General features: G+C 47.2%; 1 protein-coding gene across 3 annotated transcripts in view; it reads left to right on the top strand.

The window, feature by feature from the left end:
• KIAA0319 (KIAA0319 ortholog) overlaps positions 1-10,140 on the top strand; it is a 96,800-nt gene extending 86,660 nt beyond the window's left edge. For 2 of the 3 annotated variants that reach the window (XM_034985780.1, XM_034985781.1), the window contains exons 18-21: positions 1,686-1,808; positions 3,188-3,278; positions 5,449-5,540; positions 9,157-10,140. In XM_034985780.1, the coding sequence (XP_034841671.1) occupies positions 1,686-1,808; positions 3,188-3,278; positions 5,449-5,540; positions 9,157-9,446 (596 nt within the window). In that variant the 3' untranslated portion in view covers positions 9,447-10,140. Of the gene's footprint in view, positions 1-1,685; positions 1,809-3,187; positions 3,279-5,448; positions 5,541-6,766; positions 7,599-9,156 lie in introns of those variants that run through there. The other variant, XM_034985782.1, reaches the window with a different exon arrangement.
• Positions 10,141-16,028: the final 5,888 nt, after the last annotated feature.

Raw genomic sequence — 16,028 nt, 5'->3', positions numbered from 1 at the left:
GATCATGACCTGAGCCGAAGGCAGACGCTTAACCGTCTGAGCCACCCAGGCGCCCTCCTCTGGGAATATTCTTAAAAAAAATCAGACTCAGCCTTGCCAGTCAGGGCCAAGTTTTACTGGCATGGAAAGAGGAGTGAGGTGTGACAGTTTTCACGTTTAGCGTCCAGAGACTTGGTTCACGTTTATGTTTACAGTGGGCTTCCTCCAGCACGTTTACCACCTGCTCTTTGCCTCTGAGGGAAGCAAGAGAAACAGCAGTCCTGGGTCAGTTTTTTTAAAACTATACTCCAGATAATGGTCATTGTCAGAAATTTCATATTTAAGCTGTCAGCACAGTTTTAAAGACAAGTGTTCTGGGCTGGAAAAGCTTATGTTCATGTAGTTTTTTCCCTGGGCGTCACGGTGTTGTGACAGTGGGGTTTCCTGGACTCCTGGAAAGGCAGGGTAGCTTCCAGGTGCCTCCCACTGGACCCTCGTCCTGGCGCCTCGCTTGCTGCCCCGTCCTGGCACCAGACTGACTCACGGGTGTGCTCGGAAATGTGGTCTTGGTCCAAGTTCTCTGTCTCTACCTTATGAGGAACATGATCCCTCATGATGAAGTAAGTGGCCATTCCAACAGGCGCCAAGGAGTGTGAGCGTCGGGAGGGACACGGCAGTGTCGGGTGGACGGTTTAGCATGTTTCAGAGAGATGTCTGTCCACAACTGATGTCCTCAACGTGCATTAACTTAAATCTTTTTTAAAGATTTCATTTATTTATTTATTTATTTATTTATTTATTTATTTATTTATTTATTTGACAGAGAGACAGAGCCAGAGAGCACAAGTGGAGGGAAAGGCAGAGGAGAGGGAGAAGCAGGCTCTGCACTGAGCAGTAAGCCTAACGCAGGGCTCGATCCCAGATCCCTGGGATCTTGACCTGAGCCGAAGGCAGATGCTGAACCATCTGAGCCACCCAGGCGCCCCACTAACTTAAATCTTTTAATAATCCCCTTTTTTCTAGCTACAAAAGCAATGTCTTATTTATCATAGGAAATTTGGAATATCTAGAAAGGCAAAAAAAAAAAAAAAAACAATCCTCTAGATTCTTGAGCCTAGAATCCCCACCCTCCAAATTTAACTTTCGTTAATATTCTGATGTATTTCCTTCCAGCTCCTCCCTCTCTGGAAACATGTGATACAATCAGGATAATTCGATAAATATTTTTAATCTGCTTTTTAAGTGCAAATCATATTATCATTTTTTTCGAATCTTTTACGATTTCTCCCTCAATAGAGGATATTTATGGCTGCATTGTCCTCCATCCTGGATACGTTCAACCAGTCCTCCACTCAAGGACTTTAGGTTGATTTTAAATAATGCTGTAATTGTAGACAAATCTTCGTGCACATCCCCAGTTATTTTCACTGGATAAATTCTTAGAATGTATCTCTCTTAGGCCAGAGGGTACTACGTGTTGGCTACATTTTTAAGGCTTTTGTTACCCGGTGTGGATTGGCTTTTTTCTGCCGTTTGCTTCCTGATGAGAGAGACCCCTTGGGCCCCCTGCATGCCGTAAGAGGCTCTTGAGTCAGCAAGATGCGTCCATCGGGGTCCAAGCTAATGAAAACCCACCGCGGGCGGAAGCCAGGCTCTGCCCTCCTGCCGGCCGCCACACCGGCCTCAGCTGCACCCCCTCTTCGCAGGCTGCCTTCTGCAGTGCTCTGGCCACGGTCACTGCGACCCCGTCACCAAGCGCTGTGTGTGCTCCTGGCTGTGGATGGAGAACCTGATACAGCGTTACATCCGGGATGGGGAGAGCAACTGCGGTGAGTCTGGGGCTGGGGGTGCGCCTGTGGGCGAGGAGCGTCGGGACACACCGTTTTTGAAATACCAGAGATACCCGCCCCATTCTGCTGCTGTAAACATTCGCCCTCTCCTTGCCTGAAGCCAAGGCGCAGTGAGTTAAGATCCTCTCCACCCCCTGCCATCAGTGTGGACGGACGTGCCTAGGCTTTTCCGCAAACCTTCCTGATAAGGAGACCCACTTGGGCAGAGCAGAGTTGGCTAATCACCGCCTGCATTGCCGAGAGAGTTGCTTTGTGCCCCTTGGGCCATTTTTGGGGTGCACCTGCCTTGGCTCGGGCTCAGTTGGCCTTCTGGTGACGTGTTTCCTGGTGTGGACCTGCTGGACGCAGATGAACGGGAGAGTCTGGCCCACTCCTCGTGGATGTCTGCCGGGCAGGCACCAAGAATGGGAGCCACCTTCTCAGCTAGCCCAGCTCGTGCCCCGACATCTCCTCTGGGGAGGAATCTGTTTTAATGCCAGTCTATTTCCAAGAGCAATTTTGTTGCCTTGGGGATCCAGATGCACGTATTTGGCCGAGAAATTTGAAAATAGCCAGCCCTTGGGTCATTATTCCAAAGAGCATATATAACACTTACTAGGGTTAAGCCTATGTCTTTGGGCCCTTGGTTTCTCTGTCCCGAATTGCTCTTGCAAAGCTTTTTATACTGGATTTGTGCAAGGATGTGGAAGGAATGCAGATCAGGTGGTTTCTGAATTACTGTCTGGCTCTCGGAAGTGTGTATGTGTCATAGGAAGCCATACAGATATTTTTTTTGCCTTATTAAAGACTAAGCCAGAACTATTTTGGTGGGGAGGGTTGTGTTTCTTGTGATTATGGAAGGAATATTGTGATGTGTCATACATGGGTGTTCACAGAATTACTTCTTTTTTTATTTTTAAGATTTTTTTTTTAATTTAACAGAGATAGCGTAAGTAGGCAGAGTGGCAGACAGAGGGAGAGGGAGAAACAGGCTTCCCGCAGAGCAGGGAGCCCGATGCTGGGCTCGATCCCAGGACCCTGAGATCATGACCTGAGCCAAAGGCAGACGCTTAACAACTGAGCCACCTAGGCGCCCCTCACAGCATTACTTCTTAATTAATTTGGTTTTGATAATTCTGTCCTTAAGTCAGCATGAAATATACCCCATGAGGTCCCTGAACCAATTGCACCGAAGTTGGGTACCTTTAAGTTGTTCTTGATTTATTTGCATTTACCATGTTTATGCTCTGCTCAGCCCGATGAGGCCGTAGGTGGCCTTTGCTCGTAAGAACTCAGAAACACTCATTGTGAGTCACTGAAATAAAGTTGTTTTGCGAACAGCGTGTAACCGTGTCCCCTCTGGCTTTCTTGTTTCCCAGAGTGGAGTATATTCTACGTGACGGCGTTGGCTCTCACTGTCCTCGTGCTGATCGGGGGCTCGCCCTGGCTTTGCATCTACTGCTGCAAGAGGTACCCCGCCTGCTCGTTTATTTACTTGGAATAAAGACACGTCATGGAATGGAACTCGATAGCTGTAGTAGCTTTAGCTTGGGTTTCTTAAGCTGCTGAACCATTTGACAGTCACCTTTATATGAAGACAAACTAGACTTTAAAAGTCCTTTATGGGGACGCCGGGCTGACTCAGTCGATGGAGCATGCGACTCTTGATCTCAGGGTCTTGAGTTCAAGACCAACGTTCCGAGTGGGGCCTACTTAAAAAAACAAAAGCCTCTATATTGTACTCCCACCCCACCCCACCCCACCCCACCCCCTGCAAGGCATGTGTGCCCAGATACATGGAATAATACCAGAGGCGGCTTTTTCTTTTTCTTTTTTTTTAAAGATTTTATTTATTTATTTGACAGAGAGATAGAGAGCACAAGTAGGCGGAGAAGCAGGCAGAGGGAGAGGGAGAAGCAGGCTCCCCGCCGAGCAGGGAGCCCCATGCGGGACTCGATCCCAGGACCCTGGGATCATGACCTGAGCCGAAGGCAGCCGCTTAACTGACTGAGCCACCCAGGCGCCCGAGGCGGCTTTTTCTTATGCAGCTTTCCTCTTCCCTAGGAGGCTCAGTGATTCTGTATCAAATCTAATGTTATTTTCTATCAGTCTCACCTTCCCTTTACTAAGACACTCCTGGAATGGCCTCATTGATCAGCCCTCACAGGAAGGAGTTCCAGAAACATTCTGATGCAAATTTAGATTTTGATTCTTTTGTGTGAAGCAACAATGGAATCTATCTCAATCCTACTGAATAAATGCAAAACCTTAATCCAGGCCATGCGGTCACCAAAGAGAAGTTTTGCTTTCGGTGTTTTCCCTCTTCCTTCTTCGGTAGAGCTGACCTTGAGAAGCCCTTGAGCTGCCTCGTTGTCTCAATCTTCCAGAACTCTGTGCCCAGCCCTCTGTGAGGAGATTTGTAGGGACAGTGATTTCTCGAGTCCTTAGAAGACAGTGTCGGTGGCCCACTGTCGACACAAAACACTAAATACTCTCCAAAGAAGATACGATAAAAAAAACTAATGTGTACGGTAACTAATAGTTATTTTTTGAAACTGCTCACATTATCTTGGTTTTATTTGTGACTCCTTTCCCAATAGTGAGGCTGGTGAAGGGGGTCACAGGTCCTCAGAGGCCTAAATCCCAGTAAACTTTCCCAGAGCTATTTGGGACCATGGGCACCCTGCTGTGCTTGGCTGTAAAAATTCTGCAAAAAATAAAAATAAATGAAAATTAAAAAAAAAATACACATTCTGCAGTTTTGTGGCATATATATCAAGCAGATGATGGTGATGATGAAGAAAGTGGTTGGCTGTGACCTTTTTACGTATTAAGAAGTAATATGAAATATTCGCCATTGTGACGGGTGGCTCTCCGTGCTTTATGTATATTATTCAGTCCTCCCACCACCGTATAAAAAGGGACTGTTTTTACTTCCATTTTACAGGTGGGAACTTGGAGTCACAAAGTATCAAAAAATTGTCTCAGAGTCACCCAGCTAGTAAGCACTGAATCAGGCTTTAGAGGCCCATGCTCTAAGTCCCCACCCTGTCCGGAAACTGAATGCCCTGGGACTGTCCTCAGCATAACCTTCCCGTGGCTTTGATGTGTGTTTTCACATAATCCTCGGCAGCTTAGGACGATGCACAAAGGACCAGTTTTTCATGCGTTGTGAAAAATGAAATCCTGGGCTGTTGCCAGTTAATTTGGGGAATCTGTTATATTTGTTTGTTTGTTTTTCCTGGTTGCTAGTTTATATCATCTTTGCATCTTTGGACCTTCTAGGCAGTGTAGGTTCAGGGGGGAAATGTGTGCGTCCAGGTTTTTCCGAGTAAAGAAGGACCCGTGGGGAAGCTCTCTGTGCCAGCACTCAGGTACTCAGACGGTGGCTCCCAGGGGCCCTGGCCGAGAGCCTGCGGTTAGGTGGGCGCTGGGGGGCGGCCGCCCTGCTCCTGTGTTTGTTCAGGATGCACGCTGTGCCTCAGCCCCACCGAACCCAGCCCTGGCTCTGTACGCACATCATCCCTACACGTGCCGACCCTTCCATTCTAAAGGCAAACCATTTCCTTTAGTGTTTTAATTCCTGGCTCCCGGTTCCCTCTCTAAGAACCTGAGTTGGGCTTTTCATTGTTCCTCTCAGACGAAAAAGGACTAAAATAAGGAAGAAAACCAAGTATACCATCCTGGATAACATGGACGACCAGGAGAGAATGGAGCTGAGGCCCAAGTATGGTAAGGTGGTCTGCAAGATGTTTGCCCGGTGCTTGAAAGGATCGGATCGGGGGGTTTGCCTGAGTGTTCCCTTGGGTGAAGGGGGAGCGACAGGCTGGAGCCAGCAATTTAATTGGGAAGGAAGAGTGAGTCTGAGCTTGTGGGAGGGAAAACCTACACCAATCCCAAGGATATGCGACGGGGAGGCATCGTTGTATTCTAAATTTCATGAAATTTTGGGGACGCACTTTGAGGCCTTAACGGCTGAGAGATATGAAATGCCTCTTATCAGCTGAGCCCCCCCTTTGCCCCCACTGCAGGCAAAGACCGCTTTTCAAACAGGTTTGCCTCTGGCACAGCTGGGCTGTCGGGCGTGCGGCCCCGCTCCGCCCCAGCGCCCCTCTGAGCGCTGCGCCCCGCAGGCCTGCTCCCCAACAGCATTTCCCTTAGCTGACGATCCATATGCAGGCGAACATGAAGCTTTGACAGAGCCGGCGAGGGCCCGTGGTGGGTAGGGCCGGGCCACCTGCTTCTCTCAGTGTTTCTGGTGCCTCTCTGCACACTCCATGCCCTCCCCGGTCCTCCTGTCCAAATCCCTGCCTGTATGAAATATCGCTGAAGCAATGCTGGCCGATCGGTGTGTGCTTATCCGTTCTTGATTCCTGTAAGATTGATTTTTCAACGTTTCTTGCCTGTTTTGAACCATCTTTTCATGAGTCTTTGTCTTAAGCCCTTAGCTAGACACTGTAAATTCTCTGAGAGCAGGGATCGCATCTTATACCGCATCTCTTAGTTTGACCAGCAGCAATCACATATTCTACCAAAAATATTTTGATTGAACCAAATCGTAAGACTGTAACAGCTTTCACTTCGTGCTTACTGAGCGCTAACTCCTGGGCATCAGCTTCACCTGCACTGTTTTATGGAGTGCTCACCATAAACTCGTGGAGTACGGGCTCGGTCATCTCCCAGTATTAATGGTTATGGAGCCTGAAAGCCCAGAGAGGTTAGGCATCTTGTCCAGCATCACACAGCTAGCTAGTAAGTGTCAAAGCTTGGGTTCAAGCTCAGGGGTGACTCCAAAGCCCCTGTTGCTGCTCACCAGGGCCCCCAACCCCTGCTCTGTTGTGAGTGGTGCTCTGAAGGTGCAGAGAACACCACTGGGTACATGGGACCTACAACCAGAAAGACAGCTGAGAGCGAAAAAGGCCGTTTCCCCCAAGATGCATCTGTCTGCTTCTCCCTAGGTATTAAACACCGAAGCACAGAGCACAACTCCAGCCTGATGGTGTCCGAGTCTGAGTTTGACAGTGATCAGGACACAATCTTCAGCCGAGAGAGGATGGAGAGAGGGAATCCAAAAGTTGCTATGAATGGTTCCCTCAGAAACGGAGCTTCCTTCAGCTATTGCGCAAAGGACAGATAATGGAGCAGTTTGTAAACTCGAAGGCTACCCACAGGAATCGCTGAATCCAGGACCAGTTACTGGGAGTTAAAACACAGAACTAACTCTTGTTAGAATAGTGCATTAATGTCCTTTCACACGGGGCTGGATGTGTGTCCCTGTATTTAAAAGATCTGTTTTCTTGGGGTGTTGGAGACATGAAACAAAACAGAAACGTTGCTCTTTTAAACAGAGATGCGTGCTAACAGGGATACAGGTTGGGTCAGATACTAGGTATACCCGTGGAAGAGTTTCGTATTTCGTAGGTGGCGCGGTATTTATATTACCTAGGTGGAAATAAAGACTACCCCTGTGTCTATCCGCAGACCTTTAGGTAAGTTAAACACGCATTTAAAGAGGGCTGATTTCTCTCTGGAGCTGCGATTGCCCTTGAGGACGACGTTCCGAACATGGTTTTTCTGGTAGGACCCACACAGTCACATGGCTGCGTGTGTTACAGTAGCTTACTTGAGGTGTGGGTTGTCTTCTGTGTGGCAGGTTTTCTGTGCTGACTGAGACCCCCGTACAGAGCAAGCCCCCCAGTATGCTTATTCCTTGCTGTGGCCAGCCACCGTGTGCCCTGTGTTGACAGCAGCCCCTGGGAATCGGAGAGCTGAGTAAGAATCATCTGATGAGGACCAGAGGCATAGAAAGGGACGTGGGGGCATCACGACCTGTAGGTCGAAAGTTGAAGGTCACATGGTAACATCCTTTGCCTTTTCCTTCTCCTAGAAAAGCTACCTCGAAGCCTCTCCTAGCCCCAGTGTACGTTAAACGCGATAAAAGTGATTATTAACTGATGGAACATGTACTGAGTATGTCCATAGGCATGTATTTAGATTGCCATAGATAGGAATAATGACTCAGCAACTTTGTCTATATTCTCAAACTCAGAAACGTAGTCCGTCTTAATTAGGATGGGATGCTCATGATAATTGGCCCCTACAGATACTTTCCATGATAACAAATTGACATAGACACTCACTTCATAGGTTTAAAAAAATATATTAAATCTTTTTTTTTTTTAAGATTTTATTTATTTATTTGACAGAGAGAGAGAGCGAGAGCAGGAACACAAGCAGGGGGAGTGGGAGAGGGAGAAGCAGGCTTCCCGCTGAGCAGGGAGCCCGATGTGGGGCTCCATCCCAGGACCCTGGGATCAGGACCTGAGCTGAGGGCAGACGCTTAACGACTGAGCCACCCAGGCGCCCCTTAAATCATTTTTTTTTAACCAGATAAATCTCACTTTAAATATATGGGGGGGGGAACCCATCCCCAACCACAGAGCACCCCAGAGCAGACCTGGAGTGAACTATAGCCTGAGGAGGTGGCTGGCCCCTGTTGGTTCTCCATCCATAGTCTTGAGGCTGGTGACCTGGGAGGCGCCCTTGGCATTCTTTGGAAAGATTAGAATAGAGGTGGGGCCCATCACAGATAGAATCAGTGTTGTGGCCTCAGGCGTGAACACACCTAAACAGGATCCTGGTGCACAAGTTTCTGTGAAACTAGGATTGCTTTACCATGATTAAGTGGAAAAGCAAGAGGATCAGGTTTAAACCATCAGGATGGAACAAGGGAGAAAATAGTTGCTGTGGGTCCCTGAACAAAATTAAGCTTGCAGATGCTTTTGTTCTCTCTGGTCATACTCATCCTCATGAGATCATCTTGTTTTCAATTTTTGTACTTTCTGGGGAACCGCAGAACTAAAAAGTATATAAGACTGTAATTTTATTTTTAAAAAATAATTTCTTTGCTTATGCCTCCACTTTCTGTATTACTAGTCAGTTCAGTCTATCTGTGATGTTAGAAGGAAGATGTGATGGTTTCTACACCAGTATTTATCTTCATAAACTTAATCCCTCACATACCTAGTGAACAGAGTTGTTTTGTCTACAACCAGAAATTTCCAGCTTCGAGGAATGCAGAATAGGAGGTGGATAGCGTGCAATGAAGAAGAGTGAACGTTTAAGTGCTTTATGTGCATAATACATGTTTTATATATACCCCACTGGTCCTTACAGTCAGCCTGGAAAAGGAGATACTATTCTCATGTGGCAGAGAACGACCTGGAGTCCTAGAGAGGTTAAGCAACTTGTGCAAGGTCACAGCCCAAGAGTGCTAGATCTGCGAACGGAATGCAAATTTTTTAAGCTGTGAAGCCCATGCTTTCCACCCTCCTCCCTTACTATACAGAGAACTGCCACCCTCAGCTGTTGGACAGCAGATTCTGGCTGGCCTTTTGGACCATTTGTTCCTGGGACCCAGGGGACTTCCTTCAGACGATGGCGAGAACACAGGACGCAGAGAAGCCTCCCTCGTCCCTCCTGCGGGATCACACCCTGCGGCAGCGCTCTGGTTTCGAGTGCTGCTTCCGCCTCCCCTGGCCTCCCTTCCCCCACGGGTGCACCTTGACCTCAGGTGCACCAGGAGGTGGTCTGCCCTGGGTACCCCGTGGACCCCGGGCGGGGCGGAGATCGGGGTGAGGAAGAACCGCCTCCTGCCCGCCACCCAGGGCAGAAGCTCCCCCAGGGCCAGGGGAGGGAAGGGTCTCCAGCTGCTTGATGGAGAAGCCCGCCCACGAGGCCCTTCAGTCAGTGCAAGGGGATGTGACCTGGGTACTGAGGCCAGTCGCCAAAGAATGCAGCCGAAAGGCGGCGCGGGAGGCACCCCAGCCCGGGGGCGGAGGGTCCCGGGCGCCCCGGCCGCCCTGCGCTATTTCCCAGGTCTGACCAGCTCTTATTTGTGGGACCACGTATGAGACATGGCCAGTCTAAATAAAGGTGCCTGTATTTCCGTCGGAGCAGGGGAGTACTTCCCGCGTCGCGCGAGGGCCTTCCCTGGGGTGGGAGTGGGCAAGCTGGCCTGACCTGTTCTGTGCGGCCCGAAAGCCCGCGGTTGTTTTCACGTTTCCAAATGGTTGGGGAAATGGTGAGGCTGTGGTGAGACTTCAGTGGAGTTGGATTTCAGTTTGTGCACCAAGACAGCCGTGATGGAAGGCGCGCCCCGCGCTCCTGCTTGGAGGACGGCAGAGGAGCGGTGTGCAGGGCCGTCCCAACCCCAAATACCCGCTTCCTGGCCCTTCTCAGAACCATGTGCCCAGCCCCACAGCCCCGCACTTCTGCCGTCTCTCTCTGCCCCTCCTCCTCGCATGCCCTCTCTCTCTCTCCAAAATAAATAAAGAGATCTTTAAAAACCAAACAAAAGTAGTCATTCCAACAGGGGCACAGGCGGGGACTAGCAGTGTTCTGTTTCTTGCTCTGGGTGCTGGTCACAGGGTGTGCTCAGCTTGTGAAGATTCAGCAAGTTGTTCACTTCTGTACTCTTTTTGGCATGCATGTTACATTGAATGAAATTTTTAAAAAATACTGTTTTTAACTTAAATTCAATTTCGTTAACATAGACTATTATTAGTTGCAGGGGTAGAATCTAGCGATTCATCAGTTGCATATAACACCCAGTGCTCATTACATCATGTGTCCTCCTTCATGCCCATCACCCAAGAATAAGAAACCTTGCCAAGTGATTTTACTTCCAAAGCTGAGTATAAAGGGCTAGCAGGAGGGATTCTTTGGTGGTGGTGGACACAGTTACAGTTACAGATACAATTCTGTATCTTGATTGTGGCAGTGATTACACAAACCTTCCTACCGATGGGATTAAGCTGGATAACACACACATTCACATAAATGAGTGTACAAGAAACTGGGGAAACTGCCAGAAGGTCTGTATTAACAGTATGATACTTATGTCAGTTCCCTGATACTATGTAAGATGGTAACCACGGGGGGAAAATGGGTGGGAGGTATGGCAGAATGTACCACTTCTGCAACCTCCCATGAGTTTATAATTACTTCAAAATAAAAAGTTGAAAGAGGTGGAGGGGAAATAGCCAGATTCGTGATTAACAGTGAAATCCTAAAAGTTCTTCCATTGAAGTCAGCAACAACAACCACCAGCATTTCTCCAACTAAACAGTCTCCCTTTTTGAGATGAGTTTAGGGAATGGCCAAATTTCCTGCATTTGAAGTGTCCTATTATCACCTCTGTCCCAAGGTGACGAGCCCAGAATTGCAGGCCTGAGGTCTTAGCACAACCGGAAGAAAGCACACAGTCTTACCTAATCTGACACAACACCTGCAAACACGTCCATGTCCCCTGAATCACCAGGACGGGGGATTGTTCGCAGCCTACACTGTGGCGAGTCCTTCCTAGTTAGCTGATAAAATGGATGGATGGTAAGTAAATCTTCAGACTGCCAATTTCCAAACCCATTTCCATTCATTTATAAATAGCACATGCAAATAGAATATGCTGGTAGCCTTTCAACACTCTTAGATGAAGCAGGGCCTATTTTTCCAGAAAGTTTTGCCAGACTTCATCAATGAAAACCATACTGATTTGCTTTTTAATTTGCTGCGGGCTAAAATAGAAGCTGTCGCATTTACATTTACTGATAGAGAATGGAAGAAATAGGAAGAAGATGAAAGTAACACTTGCTTTTAAGCAGAGGCCTAGGCCAAGGATGTAAAGAACCCCCCCAAACTGAGAGGTGAATGGGTAATTTCTGCTGGTAATAAAGTAATTTTAAAAATTAAAAGCAGGTTCAGTGGAACACTAAGCATTGTCTACACATAGCAGGCCTTCCTGGGTTCTCTGATTCCCGCATTCAGTGCCCTTGAGGCACTTTCTGACCCTGTACCATTGTAGAGAAGAGTGGTGCAAAATGCAAATTCTGGCGTCTTGGGAGTCTGACTGACTTCCCTCCCACGTGTGGAAGAAGCTAGCGTTCTTCCATTTGCACATTCATTTCAAGGTTTCTCATCCATATAAAATTTGTGGGAGTTTTTGGCTTATTCTTTCAACTGGTTATAATACCCTTACCAGCTTCCTCATTAATGAGTTAAATAAAATACCATATGTTCATTTTTTTAAAATTTAATCGACAGCGTGAGGGGGAACACAAGTAGGGGGAGTGGGAGAGGGAGAAGCAGGCTTCCGGCCAAGCAGGGAGCCTGATGTGGGACTCGATCCCAGGACCCTGGGATCATGACCCGAGCTGAAGGCAGTCGCTTAACCAACTGAGCCACCCAGGCGCCCCTGTATGTTCATTTTTTAAAAAACCAAAGCAGGGGAAAAGAAATGCATGAACTCAGTGGAATGAACAAAGGGAGAGACATATCCAGTGGCACTGCTTTTTCTTCCAATGAAGAACTTACTTCTGTTCAATGTCAGATTCAATGAGGCCACATGAAATTTCTTAAAAAGTAATGAGCACTGGGTGAAAATACAAGATACACTGTTAAAATAATATAAATATTATATCTGAATAGCAGGATTTCAGGGAATTTCTTCCTCATACTGCTCTGTATCAGAAAAGCCCAAACTTGAGGAAAAGTATGTCATGGGTAACAGTGGAGTGAGTAGAAGAGACTGGCAAATTTGAGAAAGCTGGAGTATACTTTCTCACACAGCCACACTTATAAACCATGTAAATTTTCAGTCTGGTTCAGCAAACATTCAATGAACACAAACCACGGGACAGATCCTCGTGAAGATGCTAGGGTACAAAATCTCACATGCATGCTCCTGGTCCACGGCATTCACTGACTAGAAGCTCTCTGGGGAGGGAGCACTATTTACACCTGCAGGAGAGGAAAAATAATTTTCCTTCTACCCTTCTGAGTTCTTGGCTGAGACCTCTGAAATAAAAGCTAGAGGAAAAAGAGAAAAACAAGTTCATTAACATGTATGCCTCATGTACACATGGGAGATACCCAGGGAAGAATGAGGAACTCGAAAGAGGTGGCTTGAAACTCTGGCTTACATAACATCCTCAACAAAGAGCAATACATTTGTGCAGAAATGACAGGACAGAGGAAAGCAGCTGTAGGCTTTCAAGGGTAGAGACAAAAGCCAGTTGGTAAAATCTGTTATGTAGATTCCTGTGGTGCCCTTTCCAGGCCGACAGGATCTAGAGTTGTCTCTGGGGATCAACCTTTTTCCTTCCTACTGCAGGGGTGGGGGCACCTTTGTAAACTTAGGTCCTGCTTTTAAGAAAATAGGGGGAGGGCAGACAGCTTTTCTGGTATCTGCTTCTTTTAGACATCTTCAGTTCACAATAATTGTTACATCAAAGCAGCATATTTTGGGATGGCATACTGCTATTCTTCATACATACCTGAACTGGTCTAATAATACCCAATATAAACTGAAATGACGAACCGGAGATAACCACAACCAGAAACCTTAACACAGAAACAGGAAATTCTGTTAATGCAACATTTATTAATTACACACAACTCTGCTGACGAGCATGGATACATGTACACAATTATCAAAAACGGGAAAAATGAGTTCTGTGCACATTTGAAAAGCAAAATGTTTCCACACTTGCCACTACACTTATTCCCAAGTTTTATCCTACAAAATATAGCACACACACAAAAATCACAGCTTAAATATTAAGTAAAAGGCTAACACAGCTGCACATGAATAATTAAAACCCCGGGTTCCAGCCTTCTGAGAAGGCAGGCATGTGGGCACAATTTAAAGTTAACAGTATAACAGTAAAATCAGATTTTATTTGCATTGTGCTTCTGATGTTTATTTTCATGAAGTCTTTCCATAAGAATAAAGGAGAAAAGAATACAACTCTTGGGGCGCCTGGGGGGCTCAGTCGTTAAGCATCTGCCTTTGGCTCAGGTCATGATCCTGGGGTCCTGGGATTGAGCCCCGCATTGGGCTCCCTGCTCCGCGGGAAGCCTGCTTCTCCCTCTCCCACTCCCCCTGCTGGTGTTCCCTCTCTCACTGTGTCTCTCTCTGTCAAATAAATAAAATCTTTAAAAAAAAAAAAAAAAGAATACAACTCTTGACATAAAATCATGTTTGAAAGCCACTCAAAGGGATAAATACAACAGATGCAGAGAAGCTGTTTCAATGCAAATCCCTGCCTAGCTGGGAAAAATAAATTGAGAAGTTTTCTCTAGGCCAACACACTCTTGTTACCCAGGTAATTTCATCTGAGTTCTACGATCACCGCTGCGGCAAGTTCTTGGTGAGAACTCGTTGGAGCAATGCCCAGAAAAGTATTTTACACAGGTGTTCAATGAAATAAAATAATGCTTGAAAAATGCAGGAAGATCAGTATCTCCCTCAGCCTCAGGAGCTCTGGATCAGGGGCTGGCAAACTTTTTCAGCGTCAATACCATAGGCTTTGCAGGCCATACTGTTAGTCTGTGTTGCCAGTACTCAACCCTGCCTAGAAAGTAGCCGTGGATCCAGTGTTAAGTGAATGGGCATGGCTGTGTTTCAATGAAGTTTCACTGATGGAGTCTGAAATCTGAATTTCCTGTAATTTTGTGTTATGAAATATTATCCTTTTGATTCCCCCCCACCCCAATCATTTGGAAATACAAAACCATTCTTAGCTCTGGGCTGTACAGAAACAGGTCGCAGGCCAGATTTGGCTTGTGGGCTGTAGTTTGCCAACCCCTGGCAACCCAATCACATAGGGTTACCTTATTGAAAAATAATCCCCTGAAATGTTCAGTTAGAGACACTTTTCTTTCTTCCCACAACCCACAACAGTTTTACTAAACAGTAACCTATTTCCTTCTCAAATCATTTTAAATACAAAATTAATCAAAGACATTGCAGTGAGTCTCTGGACCTGAATTTATGTACCGGGTGAGCCAAACAGACAAGAAAACTCAGATCTACCACCCAGCCAAGGAATCCACTGGCTTACAAAGTTACCCACATACGCGAATGTATTCTCCTAACACCTCCCAGCATCAGTGTTCCAGACTTCTAACAAATAATGTTACAGCATGTTTGTTGTTAAGAGAAACCAGATGGACACATCCAAATCTTCAGTAATTAGAATGTAGAAAACCACCTAAAACTATAAAAACAAAAAGAAATAAACTGACAACATGCCGCGTATGTGATTCCTAACAGGGTGCAGGTGAGCTATGTCACCAGGAGGTGGATGTCAGCTCGTTTCTTCTGTGGGTTTCGGACACAGCCGGTATGATGCAGGCTAACAGAAGGGAGCTCCAGGACCGGAGGTGAGTTCCTCTGTGCCCACAGGCATTCCAGACTGTTGGTGACTTAACCTCGGCTCCCCAGGGGCGTAGGGAAGAATGCTAAGCCCCAGGGGGTGGCAGGAACTGCCCTCAGGCTCTCCTTCCACTACCCAGAATATCCCCAGAATGTCAGTGGACTCCACACACAGAGAGAGTGGGAAAGGAAAGAGCTTTATCTCGGCTTCCTCAGCCAGGAACAGCCTTGATTCCTCTTCCTCGGTGTCTGAGTACAGATGGGAGACATGTCCAGAAGAACCTAGAATTTTCTGAATCAGAGTTCCTCTTTCAGAGTGATAGGAGACACCGGTCATTTTTGCTTTAAATAACGAACCGTAAAATCTCTTATTGGATAAAGGGTGCCTGACATTCAAGGGCTCATGCCTCTTCCATTAGGTGGATTGGCCATTATGGAAATTGGTTTTCCCCTCGAGATCACTGTGGTGAGACTGTGTTCTTCTGGAGGCGAAGGAGCGCAGCACCCCATGAGGGCGGGAAGAGCAGGCTGCAGGTGACCACCGCTTCGTCCCAGGGGGGAGAGCCGGTGGGCACCAGCCTTCCTCACCAGCTGGATGCCCCAGGGGGGCTTTGCTGCTACTAGTATTAATAGCTCCTGTACTTACACCAGGTTTTCTTCCTTTTCTTTTTTTCTGTTTTGGCGAGTATTTCGCTTTCTGTCAGGCTCACAAGAGCCCATGGAGCTAAGTGAGGCATGTACAGAGTCTCCAGTCTGCGGGAGGAACGGGTGCTGATCGGCAGGTCCACGGAACAAGGCTACTACGGGGGGACGGAGCCGCCGTCCACAGCCGAGCAGGGGAGGGGCTTTGCCTTCTGCTTAGGCTCGTTTCCTAAAGGAAACACAATGAAGTGGACCGCAGGACGGAAATGAAAACATCATCTTTAAGTAGCAAATTTAGGGCGGTGAAGCCTTCAACTTAAAAAATGGTCCAGGGGCGCCCGCCTGGCTCAGTCGGTGGAGTG

This window comes from Mirounga leonina, unplaced genomic scaffold (assembly GCF_011800145.1).
Source record: "Mirounga leonina isolate KUSES-001 unplaced genomic scaffold, KU_Mleo_1.0 Mir_366, whole genome shotgun sequence".
Taxonomy (NCBI): domain Eukaryota; kingdom Metazoa; phylum Chordata; class Mammalia; order Carnivora; family Phocidae; genus Mirounga; species Mirounga leonina.
This window is presented reverse-complemented; position numbering and strand designations above follow the sequence as displayed.